The sequence below is a fragment of the Oncorhynchus mykiss genome, chromosome 23 (genome assembly GCF_057628025.1).
Source record: "Oncorhynchus mykiss isolate SJ-2025 chromosome 23, ASM5762802v1, whole genome shotgun sequence".
NCBI lineage: Eukaryota > Metazoa > Chordata > Actinopteri > Salmoniformes > Salmonidae > Oncorhynchus > Oncorhynchus mykiss.
The window spans coordinates 51,270,156-51,282,910 of NC_143044.1; the positions used below are offsets into that span (position 1 = coordinate 51,270,156).

Sequence of the window (12,755 nt, forward strand, 5' to 3'; positions counted from 1 at the left end):
TAGGACATGAGGTGACTAGACTGTGGACCGTAGGACATGAGGTGACTAGACTGTGGACTGTAGGACATGAGGTGACTAGACTGTGGACCGTAGGACATGAGGTGACTAGACTGTGGACCGTAGGACATGAGGTGACTAAACTGTGGACCGTAGGACATGAGGTGACTAGACTGTGGACCGTAGGACATGAGGTGACTAAACTGTGGACCGTAGGACATGAGGTGACTAGACTGTGGAGCGTAGGACATGAGGTGACTAGACTGTGGAGCGTAGGACATGAGGTGACTAGACTGTGGACTGTAGGACATGAGGTGACTAGACTGTGGACCGTAGGACATGAGGTGACTAGACTGTGGACTGTAGGACATGAGGTGACTGGACTGTGGACTGTAGGACATGAGGTGACTAGACTGTGGACTGTAGGACATGAGGTGACTAGACTGTGGACTGTAGGACATGAGGTGACTAGACTGTGGACTGTAGGACATGAGGTGACTAGACTGTGGACTGTAGGACATGAGGTGACTAGACTGTGGACCGTAGGACATGAGGTGACTAGACTGTGGACCGTAGGACATGAGGTGACTAGACTGTGGACCGTAGGACATGAGGTGACTAGACTGTGGACCGTAGGACATGAGGTGACTAGACTGTGGACCGTAGGACATGAGGTGACTAGACTGTGGACCGTAGGACATGAGGTGACTAGACTGTGGACTCACGCTTTCATCTGTGGTGTGGGGGCGCTGTCATACCAGCGCAGGCTGTTGGAGGTGAGGGAGGTGGAGGGGGTAGGGACTAGAAGTCTCCCCTGGGAAGAGCCCACTGAGCTAGGGGCCAGGGGGGAGCGGACAGGGGCACCATAGCCTGGAGGAAGACCCCTGGGCTCCTGAACATGGTCCAGTCCCAATTGTTCAAACAACATACTCCTTCCTACTGCCCCTCCATCTCCTTCATCCTCCTCCTCCTCCTCGTCAACGACACCGTTCACGAACGCCAAGCCGTCTCCTTCCTCGTAGAAGCCGTTCTCTATCATCTCGTTGTCCTCTTCCTCGTCTTCCTCTACAGGCGGCCCCGGCCCCGCTCCAGACAGTATCCCCAGGGTGATAGCTGACGTCTCTACAGGGCTGATCTCTGAGACGTCTGTGCTGGAGCGCGAGCCAAAGTAGTTTTCTACCAGTCCCTTCTTGACCAGGTCACTGCTGCTGGCGGTGGAGTTAGAGGAGGGGTAGGAGGCTGTCTGGGGCTCACTACGGGGGGCACCTGGACCCCCTACAGCCCCCTCAGAGGAACCTGTTAACAACCTGGGATCAGTGTTAAGTGTTGACTCAGAGGTTGAGGAAAAAGTCCTAGGAGGCAGATATTGAGATGCAGAACCCCCACTAGCAGTGGTGTTGAGGCCCAACCCAGCGTCGGGGTGCGTTTGGCTGGGTACAGAGCAGCGTGTTGGGACAGATGGTGGTGGTTCTCCAGAGAACACCAGGCTCTGTTGCTCCTGTACCAGAACACTGGACTTCCTCATTCCCCCTGGGCCTGGTGGCCCCTCGGCCTCCCCTCCTCCTACACTGCTGGAGCCCCTGGACACAGACGTACCCCCCTCCGCCTCGTCATCCGAGGGCAGTGAGTTGATGGAGGTGAGGGAAGACTGGACGCCGCTGACCGCGCTGACTGTGCTCTCCGGGTTGAGGCCCTCTCCAGTCCCCATGCTGCCCTTATGGACAGAGGTGGGCTGGACAGGCCGGGGAGCAGGGCTGAGTAGGGGCCGTTCGGCCTGCTGGGGGCCCAACTCAGTCTCAGGGGCCCCAGCCAGCCCTACGGCCCCACCCTGGGTAGCCAGCTGGATAGCGAAGGAACTGGGCTCGCTCTCGATACCAGAGTCGGAGAGGCGGGAGGAGGCACTGGGGACAGCAGCACCTCCGTCTGGTGGCAGCCTGATACAATCACCTTTCACCTGCTGTAGAAGCACCAGGCCTGGCCTCTGACTAACCTCTGTCATTACCTCTCTACCCCGAAGCCTGTCAGACACCTCAGAACTCCAGTCTCTCATAGCAAGGTGTTTAGAGTCGGGCATACACAGGTCTGTCTGGGTGATTTCTGGGATATCTCTTTTGGAGGTCCCATCCCCATCCGTCCGACAGGGCAGGAGAACTGTCACTGTGTCTCCTTGGTACGGGTCCTTGTTACTGGGTTGGACCTCGATGTGCCTGAGTCCAGTGGCGGTAGAACCAGGCGTGTAGTGATCGGGCAGCTGCTGGCTGCAGTGGTCAATGGCAGCATTTTTGTTAATTACTTGGTTATTATCTGTGGTGGCTAATCCGGCTACAGCTCCAGGACCAGCCTGGGCCGGCTTGTTCTGTGTGTCCAAGCTCACTAAGGCTGTGAAGTAACCTTTCTGGCTAGCCACGCCACTAGCTACTAGGACGTCGTCCTCAAGGAGAGAGTCAAAATTAAGAACAGCATTTGCCTGTCCAGCGGCGGTGGTAGCACCAGGCTCAGGAAAATATTTGGAGATCCTAGTCCTTAGGTCAGTGTTGGAGTCTCCCCCAGTTACCCCCAGCAAGGCATCCCTCTCCCCCTGCTCCCTCTCCTCCCTCTGCTGCTTCAGGCCAGCCTCTCCCTGGGCCTCTCTGTCATGGTCAGTTTCTCCATGTGTTAGCTGTGAAGGGTTAGCCGAGTTAGCGACCTTCCCCAGGTTCTTATAAGCCACCAGAACCACAGAGTCCTTGGATCCCTGTCTGATGAGCTTCTTGGCGTTCTCCCTCTCCGTCTTGGCGTTCTTCTTCAGTTTCACCGACTTGCCTTTAATACAAAGAAAAAGCATGTGTTTTATATTTAAGGAGTTTTATCACAAACCCAACGTGCTTCAGATGAACTGATAAAACATCATGGTTCCCACTCTATTCAAGGAAGCATTGTCAAGGATTTGTCAGTGCCACATTTACCAAGACATATAGACTGAGACAGTACTCACTGGGGGCAGAACACACAATAACTATCACCTGAACGTCTAGCGTACTGTAGTAACTATCACCTGAACGTCTAGCGTACTGTAGTAACTATCATCTGAACGTCTAGCGTACTGTAGTAACTATCACCTGAACGTCTAGCGTACTGTAGTAACTATCATCTGAACGTCTAGCGTACTGTAGTAACTATCATCTGAACGTCTAGCGTAGTAACTATCATCTGAACGTCTAGCGTACTGTAGTAACTATCACCTGAACGTCTCGGGTAGTAACTATCATCTGAACGTCTAGCGTAGTAACTATCATCTGAACGTCTAGCGTACTGTAGTAACTATCACCTGAACGTCTAGCGTACTGTAGTAACTATCATCTGAACGTCTAGCGTACTGTAGTAACTATCATCTGAACGTCTAGCGTAGTAACTATCATCTGAACGTCTAGCGTACTGTAGTAACTATCACCTGAACGTCTCGGGTAGTAACTATCATCTGAACGTCTAGCGTAGTAACTATCATCTGAACGTCTAGCGTAGTAACTATCATCTGAACGTCTAGCGTACTGTAGTAACTATCATCTGAACGTCTAGCGTACTGTAGTAACTATCATCTGAACGTCTAGCGTACTGTAGTAACTATCATCTGAACGTCTAGCGTACTGTAGTAACTATCATCTGAACGTCTAGCGTACTGTAGTAACTATCATCTGAACGTCTAGCGTACTGTAGTAACTATCATCTGAACGTCTAGCGTAGTAACTATCATCTGAACGTCTAGCGTACTGTAGTAACTATCATCTGAACGTCTAGCGTACTGTAGTAACTATCATCTGAACGTCTAGCGTACTGTAGTAACTATCATCTGAACGTCTAGCGTAGTAACTATCATCTGAACGTCTAGCGTAGTAACTATCATCTGAACGTCTAGCGTAGTAATCATGATAGTAACTATTCCTATGAATAACAACACACCTTAACAACAACACACCTTTGGACTTGGGCAGGTCTGGGCAGTCATCGGGCCAGGTTGTGTCCATCATGGTTGGGGGCCGAGGCTCCAGGATGGGGCTGGGGAAGGATGCTGCGGCAGCTGCAGTGGAAGAGGATGAGGCCTTAGAGTTACCGGAGGACGTGGAGCCACTCCGGGGGTTATGTATGCCCAGCCACGGCCCGTCCCGATCTGAAGCAGGGAAACCAGAGTACGGAGAAAATCTCAATGACCTTTATCCACCAAGTAGATTTACATAAACCCAGAATTACATGAGGTGAAATGGTGTTGCCATAGTAATCTGAATCAACAGACAGAAAATAGAGAGACGATACACAACAGACCAAATATATTCATAGAGAAAGACAAAGCAACACTTCCATGTTGCCACTTTCCAGTCTCACTTCAAATGTTCAAGGCACTTAAAATGAACAAGTTACTGTGATTGTAGGAATGATATTTTAAAGTGCAAGCGTGCATGTGATTTTCCCTGATTAATCACAAATTCCTGCTTATATGACATAACCCTCTATACATATATCATAACCTAGCCCGAAAACAATATTTACTTTCCTGACTTTTCTAAATTGAAGTGATCACATCCCTGCTTTAAATAGCTGTCTCTCTAACGGTCTGTCATATTAGAAGTATAGAAACAGAATCTATTTCATTCTATTTCTATTGCGTCGCTGACCTTCCGTGATAGAGTCCAGGTATCTGTCCTCGAAGATGATTGGCAGGGAGCTGACGTCCCCGTCCAGGTCGGCACATGCAACAGGAAGTGGTGGTAGAGACAGGAAGTAGGAGGAACTCTTGATGGCTGTGGTCATCTGCTGGTGGCTGTGAGCACTGACGTGAGGAGGGGAGAGAGAGCAGGAGAAGACGTGAAGAGGGGAGAGAGAGCGAGAAGACGTGAGGAGGGGAGAGAAAGGGAAAAGGGGAGAGAGGGAAGACGTGAGGAGGAGAGAGAGCGGGAAGACGTGAGGAGGGGAGAGAAGACGTGAGGAGGGGAGAGAAGACGTGAGGAGGGGAGAGAAGACGTGAGGAGGGGAGAGAAGACGTGAGGAGGGGAGAGAAGACGTGAGGAGGGGAGAGAAGACGTGAGGAGGGGAGAGAAGACGTGAGGAGGGGAGAGAAGACGTGAGGAGGGGAGAGAAGACGTGAGGAGGGGAGAGAAGACGTGAGGAGGGGAGAGAAGACGTGAGGAGGGGAGAGAAGACGTGAGGAGGGGAGAGAAGATGTGAGGAGGGGAGAGAAGACGTGAGGAGGGGAGAGAAGACGTGAGGAGGGAAAAAAAAAACAGTACAAATCTTCATTTTCTGTTATTGTGAATTGGTGGTTAATGAATCATAAAAACAGAGACAGGACACACACATACACACACACACACACACACACACACACACACACACACACACACACACACACACACACACACACACACACACACGTTAGTAATTTGTCTTACTGTAATTCCTGATAGGCCAGTGCCGTTTGTCTCGGGTGTTCCAGACAAAAGAAGGCCTCTGCAAATCTCCGCACCTGAAATATGGAGAGCAAGAGACCAGAATGAGAACACATGAACAGAGTGAGGTGCTCCACGGTCAGCAGGGTTAGTGAGGTGCTCCACGGTCAGCAGGGTTAGTGAGATGCTCCACGGTCAGCAGGGTTAGTGAGGTGCTCCACGGTCAGCAGGGTTAGTGAGGTGCACCACGGTCAGCAGGGTTAGTGAGGTGCTCCACGGTTAGTGAGGTGCATTACGGTCAGCAGGGTTAGTGAGGTGCTCCATGGTCAGCAGGGTTAGTGAGGTGCACCATGGTCAGCAGGGTTAGTGAGGTGCTCCACAGTCAGCAGGGTTAGTGAGGTGTTCCACGGTCAGCAGGGTTAGTGAGGTGCTCCACAGTCAGCAGGGTTAGTGAGGTGCATTACGGTCAGCAGGGTTAGTGAGGTGCATTACGGTCAGCAGGGTTAGTGAGGTGCATTACGGTCAGCAGGGTTAGTGAGGTGCATTACGGTCAGCAGGGTTAGTGAGGTGCTCCGTGGTCAGCAGGGTTAGTGAGGTGCTCCACGGTCAGCAGGGTTAGTGAGGTGCTCCACGGTCAGCAGGGTTAGTGAGGTGCTCCACGGTCAGCAGGGTTAGTGAGGTGCTCCACGGTCAGTGAGGTGCTCCACGGTCGGCAGGGTTAGTGAGGTGCTCCACGGTCAGCAGGGTTAGTGAGGTGCACCATGGTCAGCAGGGTTAGTGAGGTGCACCATGGTCAGCAGGGTTAGTGAGGTGCACCATGGTCAGCAGGGTTAGTGAGGTGCTCCACGGTCAGCAGGGTTAGTGAGGTGCTCCACGGTCAGCAGGGTTAGTGAGGTGCTCCACGGTCAGCAGGGTTAGTGAGGTGCTCCACGGTCAGCAGGGTTAGTGAGGTGCTCCACGGTTAGTGAGGTGCTCCACGGTCAGCAGGGTTAGTGAGGTGCTCCATGGTCAGCAGGGTTAGTGAGGTGCTCCATGGTCAGCAGGGTTAGTGAGGTGCTCCACGGTCAGCAGGGTTAGTGAGGTGCTCCACGGTCAGCAGGGTTAGTGAGGTGCTCCATGGTCAGCAGGGTTAGTGAGGTGCTCCACGGTCAGCAGGGTTAGTGAGGTGCTCCACGGTCAGCAGGGTTAGTGAGGTGCTCCACGGTCAGCAGGGTTAGTGAGGTGCTCCATGGTCAGCAGGGTTAGTGAGGTGCTCCATGGTCAGCAGGGTTAGTGAGGTGCTCCACGGTCAGCAGGGTTAGTGAGGTGCTCCACGGTTAGTGAGGTGCTCCATGGTCAGCAGGGTTAGTGAGGTGCTAGGTGCTGCTAATCTACTCACTCTGAGTGTGTGATGTTCCACAGCCAGCAGGGCAGCAACATTCTCCTGCAGTGAGACCACCTCCAGGAACTGACCCCACAGGGCCATGAGGAGGGAACACAGCTGGGCCAGGTTCATATTGACCAGCTCTGCCAGCTCGTCCGGGCTCTCCGCTCTCTGCTGTTGGAGAGAGGGGGACATGGATTAGCCCCGTATAGACACCAGGGGGCGCCACAAAGACAAGCTAAAACACAAACATAGGCCCTGTTCCAATTCTTCCATGTTTCCTTGAGGTCAGCACATCTCTATTTGATTTCAAATCCAATCACACTCAATGAAGAACTTTGTCCAGGAGTTTAAGTCCAGGACTTTAATCTGGGTCAGGGAGACTTGCCATAGTGCTGGAAGTGATTAGTCCACTAAGTAGACCTATCGACTTGACTATGAAAAGGGCTCAGACAGTGAGCTGATGGCAGAAACTAATATCGTACCTTGACTTGATCACAGAGCTCAGTGAGACGGTTCTCAACGTCTAGTTCCTCTGGAGAACAAAACAAAGAGCATTAAAAGAGGTCCTTTTTTGTTGTCAATTCCACAATCATATACAGATCTGTCAAGTCTGACAGACAGGCTGGAAAATCAACGGTATCATTAGACATAAGAGCCAATCAGATGGATGAAGAGAAGACAAGAAGAGAGCCAGAGAGAGAGAGAGCGAGAGAGAGCGAGAGAGAGAGAGAGAGAGAGAGAGAGAGAGAGAGAGACCTGGCCCCCAGAGATATGACTGTGGCAGAAAAGGACTAGAAGATAGAAGAGAGCCAGAGAGAGAGAGAGCCAGAGAGCCAGAGAGAGAGAGAGAGAGAGAGAGAGAGAGAGAGAGAGAGAGAGAGAGAGAGAGAGAGACCTGGCCCCGAGAGATATGACTGTGGCAGAAAAGGACTAGAAGAAGAGAGCCAGAGAGAGAGAGACCTGGCCCCGAGAGATATGACTGTGACAGAAAAGGACTAGAAGAAGGAGAGAGAGAGAGAGACCTGGCCCCCAGAGATATGACTGTGACAGAAAAGGACTAGAAGAAGAGAGCCAGAGAGAGAGAGACCTGGCCCCCAGAGATATGACTGTGACAGAAAAGGACTAGAAGAAGAGAGCCAGAGAGAGAGAGAGCCAGAGAGAGAGAGAGCCAGAGAGAGAGAGAGAGAGAGAGAAAGAAAGACCTGGCCCCCAGAGATATGACTGTGACAGAAAAGGACTAGAAGAAGAGAGCCAGAGAGAGAGAGACCTGGCCCCCAGAGATATGACTGTGACAGAAAAGGACTAGAAGAAGGAGAGAGAGAGAGACCTGGCCCCCAGAGATATGACTGTGACAGAAAAGGACTAGAAGAAGAGAGCCAGAGAGAGAGACCTGGCCCCCAGAGATAAGACTGTGACAGAAAAGGACTAGAAGAAGAGAGCCAGAGAGAGAGAGACCTGGCCCCCAGAGATATGACTGTGACAGAAAAGGACAAGAAGAAGAGAGCCAGAGAGAGAGAGAGACCTGGCCCCCAGAGATATGACTGTGACAGAAAAGGACTAGAAGAAGAGAGCCAGAGAGAGAGAGACCTGGCCCCCAGAGATATGACTGTGACAGAAAAGGGCTAGAAGAAGGAGAGAGAGAGAGACCTGGCCCCCAGAGATATGACTGTGACAGAAAAGGACTAGAAGAAGAGAGCCAGAGAGAGAGACCTGGCCCCCAGAGATAAGACTGTGACAGAAAAGGACTAGAAGAAGAGAGCCAGAGAGAGAGAGACCTGGCCCCCAGAGATATGACTGTGACAGAAAAGGACTAGAAGAAGGAGAGAGAGAGAGACCTGGCCCCCAGAGATATGACTGTGACAGAAAAGGACTAGAAGAAGAGAGCCAGAGAGAGAGACCTGGCCCCCAGAGATAAGACTGTGACAGAAAAGGACTAGAAGAAGAGAGCCAGAGAGAGAGAGACCTGGCCCCCAGAGATATGACTGTGACAGAAAAGGACAAGAAGAAGAGAGCCAGAGAGAGAGAGAGACCTGGCCCCCAGAGATATGACTGTGACAGAAAAGGACTAGAAGAAGAGAGCCAGAGAGAGAGAGACCTGGCCCCCAGAGATATGACTGACAGAAGAAGACAAGAAGAAGAAGGCCCACCTGTGGGGAGAAGGAAGTGTGTGAATAAATGACAGACAGAGGACTATGACAGGCACTGACCTCTAGGAGTTATAGTGACTGAAAGACTGAGGCATTGAAGCACACAGAAAGATTACCAGGTGTGTGGGGAAAAAGGAACCAAAAGAGGAGAAAGCAAAGAAACCAAACGGGAAAAGAAAAGATATGAAGAAGCAGGTTGAACTGAGTGTAGAGGGAAGGGACGGAGGGTAGGGTTCAGGTAGGGGGGACATACCTATAAAGACGTGCCTTTGGTCTGGAGGGAAGGGTCTTCTCAGTACTCTCTCATAAAGGACTTGCATGCTGGGCTTGGCTAGTAGGAGTGATTGGCACATATATAAGGGCATGTTTAACCTTGCTGTTGTTGTTACTATGCCCTCTAAGGTTAGAATGGATTAATAAGTACTTGATCATGTTCAGGATGAAACATTTGTTGTGACTGTGACTAACAGTCTGTGAAGCACCAGACCACAGCTAGTTGTAGGGAGGAGAGTTGATGTTGTGACTGTGACTAACAGTCTGTGAAGCACCAGACCACAGCTAGTTGTAGGGAGGAGAGTTGATGTTGTGACTGTGACTAACAGTCTGTGAAGCACCAGACCACAGCTAGTTATAGGGAGGAGAGTTGATGTTGTGACTGTGACTAACAGTCTGAAGCACCAGACCACAGCTAGTTGTAGGGAGGAGAGTTGATGTTGTGACTGTGACTAACAGTCTGTGAAGCACCAGACCACAGCTAGTTGTAGGGAGGAGAGTTGATGTTGTGACTGTGACTAACAGTCTGTGAAGCACCAGACCACAGCTAGTTGTAGGGAGGAGAGTTGATGTTGTGACTAACAGTCTGTGAAGCACCAGACCACAGCTAGTTGTAGGGAGGAGAGTTGATGTTGTGACTGTGACTAACAGTCTGTGAAGCACCAGACCACAGCTAGTTGTAGGGAGGAGAGTTGATGTTGTGACTAACAGTCTGAAGCACCAGACCACAGCTAGTTGTAGGGAGGAGAGTTAATGTTGTGACTGTGACTAACAGTCTGTGAAGCACCAGACCACAGCTAGTTGTAGGGAGGAGAGTTGATGTTGTGACTGTGACTAACAGTCTGTGAAGCACCAGACCACAGCTAGTTGTAGGGAGGAGAGTTGATGTTGTGACTAACAGTCTGTGAACCACCAGACCACAGCTAGTTGTAGGGAGGAGAGTTGATGTTGTGACTAACAGTCTGTGAAGCACCAGACCACAGCTAGTTGTAGGGAGGAGAGTTGATGTTGTGACTGTGACTAACAGTCTGTGAAGCACCAGACCACAGCTAGTTATAGGGAGGAGAGTTAATGTTGTGACTGTGACTAACAGTCTGTGAAGCACCAGACCACAGCTAGTTGTAGGGAGGAGAGTTGATGTTGTGACTCCAAGGGTGAGCAAGTCAACTACTACCATCAACTTCCTTCTAGAACGGCTGAAAGGAATTATTTTTGTAGGAGGCAGGGAGCAAATGATGACATGCAAATACTATGATAAACAACACAGCCAGTTGATGAAGACAAATGTACAATACATCATACTCATTCTAGATACAGACATTGGAAAAAGCAAGAGAGAGAAGAGCACAACATTAAACAAGAGCGTTCTAACAGTAAAGTCTGGCAGCAGGCTAGAGGTGTGTGTTTCTGGATCATGTTGAGGTGTAATACACAGTTGAATGTCCTGTAATTCTCTCACTGGGTATCAGGGCTCTCTAAATCTAATTCTTCAACTCAAACCCTGCAGTCAAATCAAGCTGCAGGTCCAGTGTTGTAATGTCAATGCCAAAACTGAGGTAATAAATGGACTATGGGGGAATGACCCAGTCTGTCAGCGCCACAGATCCATTACATCTGTGGAGCATCAACATCCTGGAGATTCTTTCCATTTCAGTTGACACTGTTTTTCTCCATGCAGCCACCTGGCAATGTGATCGGTGTGTGACTGACTGTTTCTAGTGTTACCATGGTGTAGTGTAGGTCTACCTAGCTCCATGCGGTGTGAGGAGGGCAGGTCCTTGCTGACGGAGGTGAAGTAACCAAACAGGCCCTGGTAGGCCAGCAGTAGGCTGGCACAGAGACTGTGGTGAAGACTGAATGCATGCTGCAGACATTGGTCTGACACCAGGAATGTTCTGCCCTGAAGGGAGGGAGACACACAGGGTGTTAATAACAGGTCATAAATAACAGGTCATAACAGGCTATAACAAGTCACAGATGCTGTGACACACACACAGTCAAGACAAGGTCACAGAGAAGAGAATGGATTCCTCATTGCACTGCTTTCTGGTTTACTAAGTAATGGCTGCTTCCTAAACTTCAAATCCATTGTTCCCCTTTTATTCTATTGATACTATTATGCTGCTTTGCCTATGCCAAGATCTTTCTAAATGGGCCAAGATCTTTCTAAATGGGCCAAGATCTTTCTAAATGGGCCAAGATCTTTCTAAATGGGCCACGATCTTTCTAAATGGGCCACGATCTTTCTAGCGGGCCAAGATCTTTCTAATGGGCCAAGATATTTCTAATGGGCCAAGATATTTCTTATCTAATCACATTTTCCGTCTGTTATGGGAAGAATTAGCTGGCTTCCCCAAATACATCAGTCATAGACCAGCATCTCATCAGACCTGTCATCTGGCAAAATGTAACATATAAAATATGCAGCTCGAACATGATATGAATCATATAACCCTTATCCCTTCCATTTACTGCCTGCAATTAATATGAATCACATAACCCTTATCCCTTCCATTTACTGCCTGCAAATAATATGATGTGAAATAACCTGTATGGTACCACTGACTGGATAGCCATTACTAAGGAGGATGGCTGTTATGAAACTAGGAGAAGAGGTCGATGGATTTCACTGCTTTCTGAGCTCTCTCTGTGTGTCTGTGTGTGTGTTCTGAGCTGCCCCATTAGGTCTTGCTGCATGTATCTTAGAGTGACAAGGGGACTGAGCATTGTCTCTAGCATTCCACTTCAGTGAACATGTTGCATTCAGGCATCAACCCTGTGTGTGTGTGTGTGTGTGTGTGTGTGTGTGTGGGGGGGGGGGGGGGGGGGGGGGGGGGGGGGGGGGTAGGGGGGTAGCTATTAGCTCCCCTTCTCCATGTCGGTGTTATTACAAACCAGTTACTCTTAGACCTCCAGCTAAATCCAACATCCAACTCTCCCTAATGGTTTCTAGTAGAGCTTCTTCTTCCCCATCTCATCGGTCAATAACCTCTCCTACCACAACTTGTTTTCCTTCTGCCCTGTACCTTACAGTCTTTATGAAGTACAGCTTGTCCCTGGCAGCAGAACACTCATTCTTATAGAAGTCATTACTAGCAGCAGAACACTCATTCTTATAGAAGTCATTACTAGCAGCTTGTCCCTGGCAGCAGAACACTCATTCTTATAGAAGTCATTACTAGCAGCTTGTCCCTGTCAGCAGAACACTCATTCTTATAGAAGTCATTACTAGCAGCTTGTCCCTGTCAGCAGAACACTCATTCTTATAGAAGTCATTACTAGCAGATTGTCCCTGTCAGCAGAACACTCATTCTTATAGAAGTCATTACTAGCAGATTGTCCCTGTCAGCAGAACACTCATTCTTATAGAAGTCATTACTAGCAGCAGAACACTCATTCTTATAGAAGTCATTACTAGCAGATTGTCCCTGTCAGCAGAACACTCATTCTTATAGAAGTCATTACTAGCAGCTTGTCCCTGGCAGCAGAACACTCACTCTTATAGAAGTCATTACTAGCAGCTTGTCCCTGGCAGCAGAACACTCATTCTTATAG

The 12,755-nt window shown here is 49.8% G+C and overlaps 1 protein-coding gene across 8 annotated transcripts in view; it reads right to left on the reverse strand.

Annotated features, from left to right (window-relative positions):
- LOC110514479 (protein FAM135A) overlaps positions 1–12,755 on the reverse strand; it is a 50,455-nt gene that overhangs the window by 8,268 nt on the left and 29,432 nt on the right. For 2 of the 8 annotated variants that reach the window (XM_090217604.1, XM_090217600.1), the window contains exons 8-15: positions 10,947–11,100; positions 9,181–9,258; positions 7,263–7,312; positions 6,793–6,951; positions 5,418–5,491; positions 4,644–4,798; positions 3,950–4,141; positions 723–2,799 (exon numbers count right to left, since the gene is read on the reverse strand). In XM_090217604.1, the coding sequence (XP_090073730.1) occupies positions 723–2,799; positions 3,950–4,141; positions 4,644–4,798; positions 5,418–5,491; positions 6,793–6,951; positions 7,263–7,312; positions 9,181–9,258; positions 10,947–11,100 (2,939 nt within the window). The remainder of the gene's footprint in view (positions 1–722; positions 2,800–3,949; positions 4,142–4,643; positions 4,799–5,417; positions 5,492–6,792; positions 6,952–7,262; positions 7,313–9,180; positions 9,259–10,946; positions 11,101–12,755) is intronic. The other 6 variants (XM_090217605.1, XM_090217601.1, XM_090217607.1 and 3 more) reach the window with 3 other exon arrangements.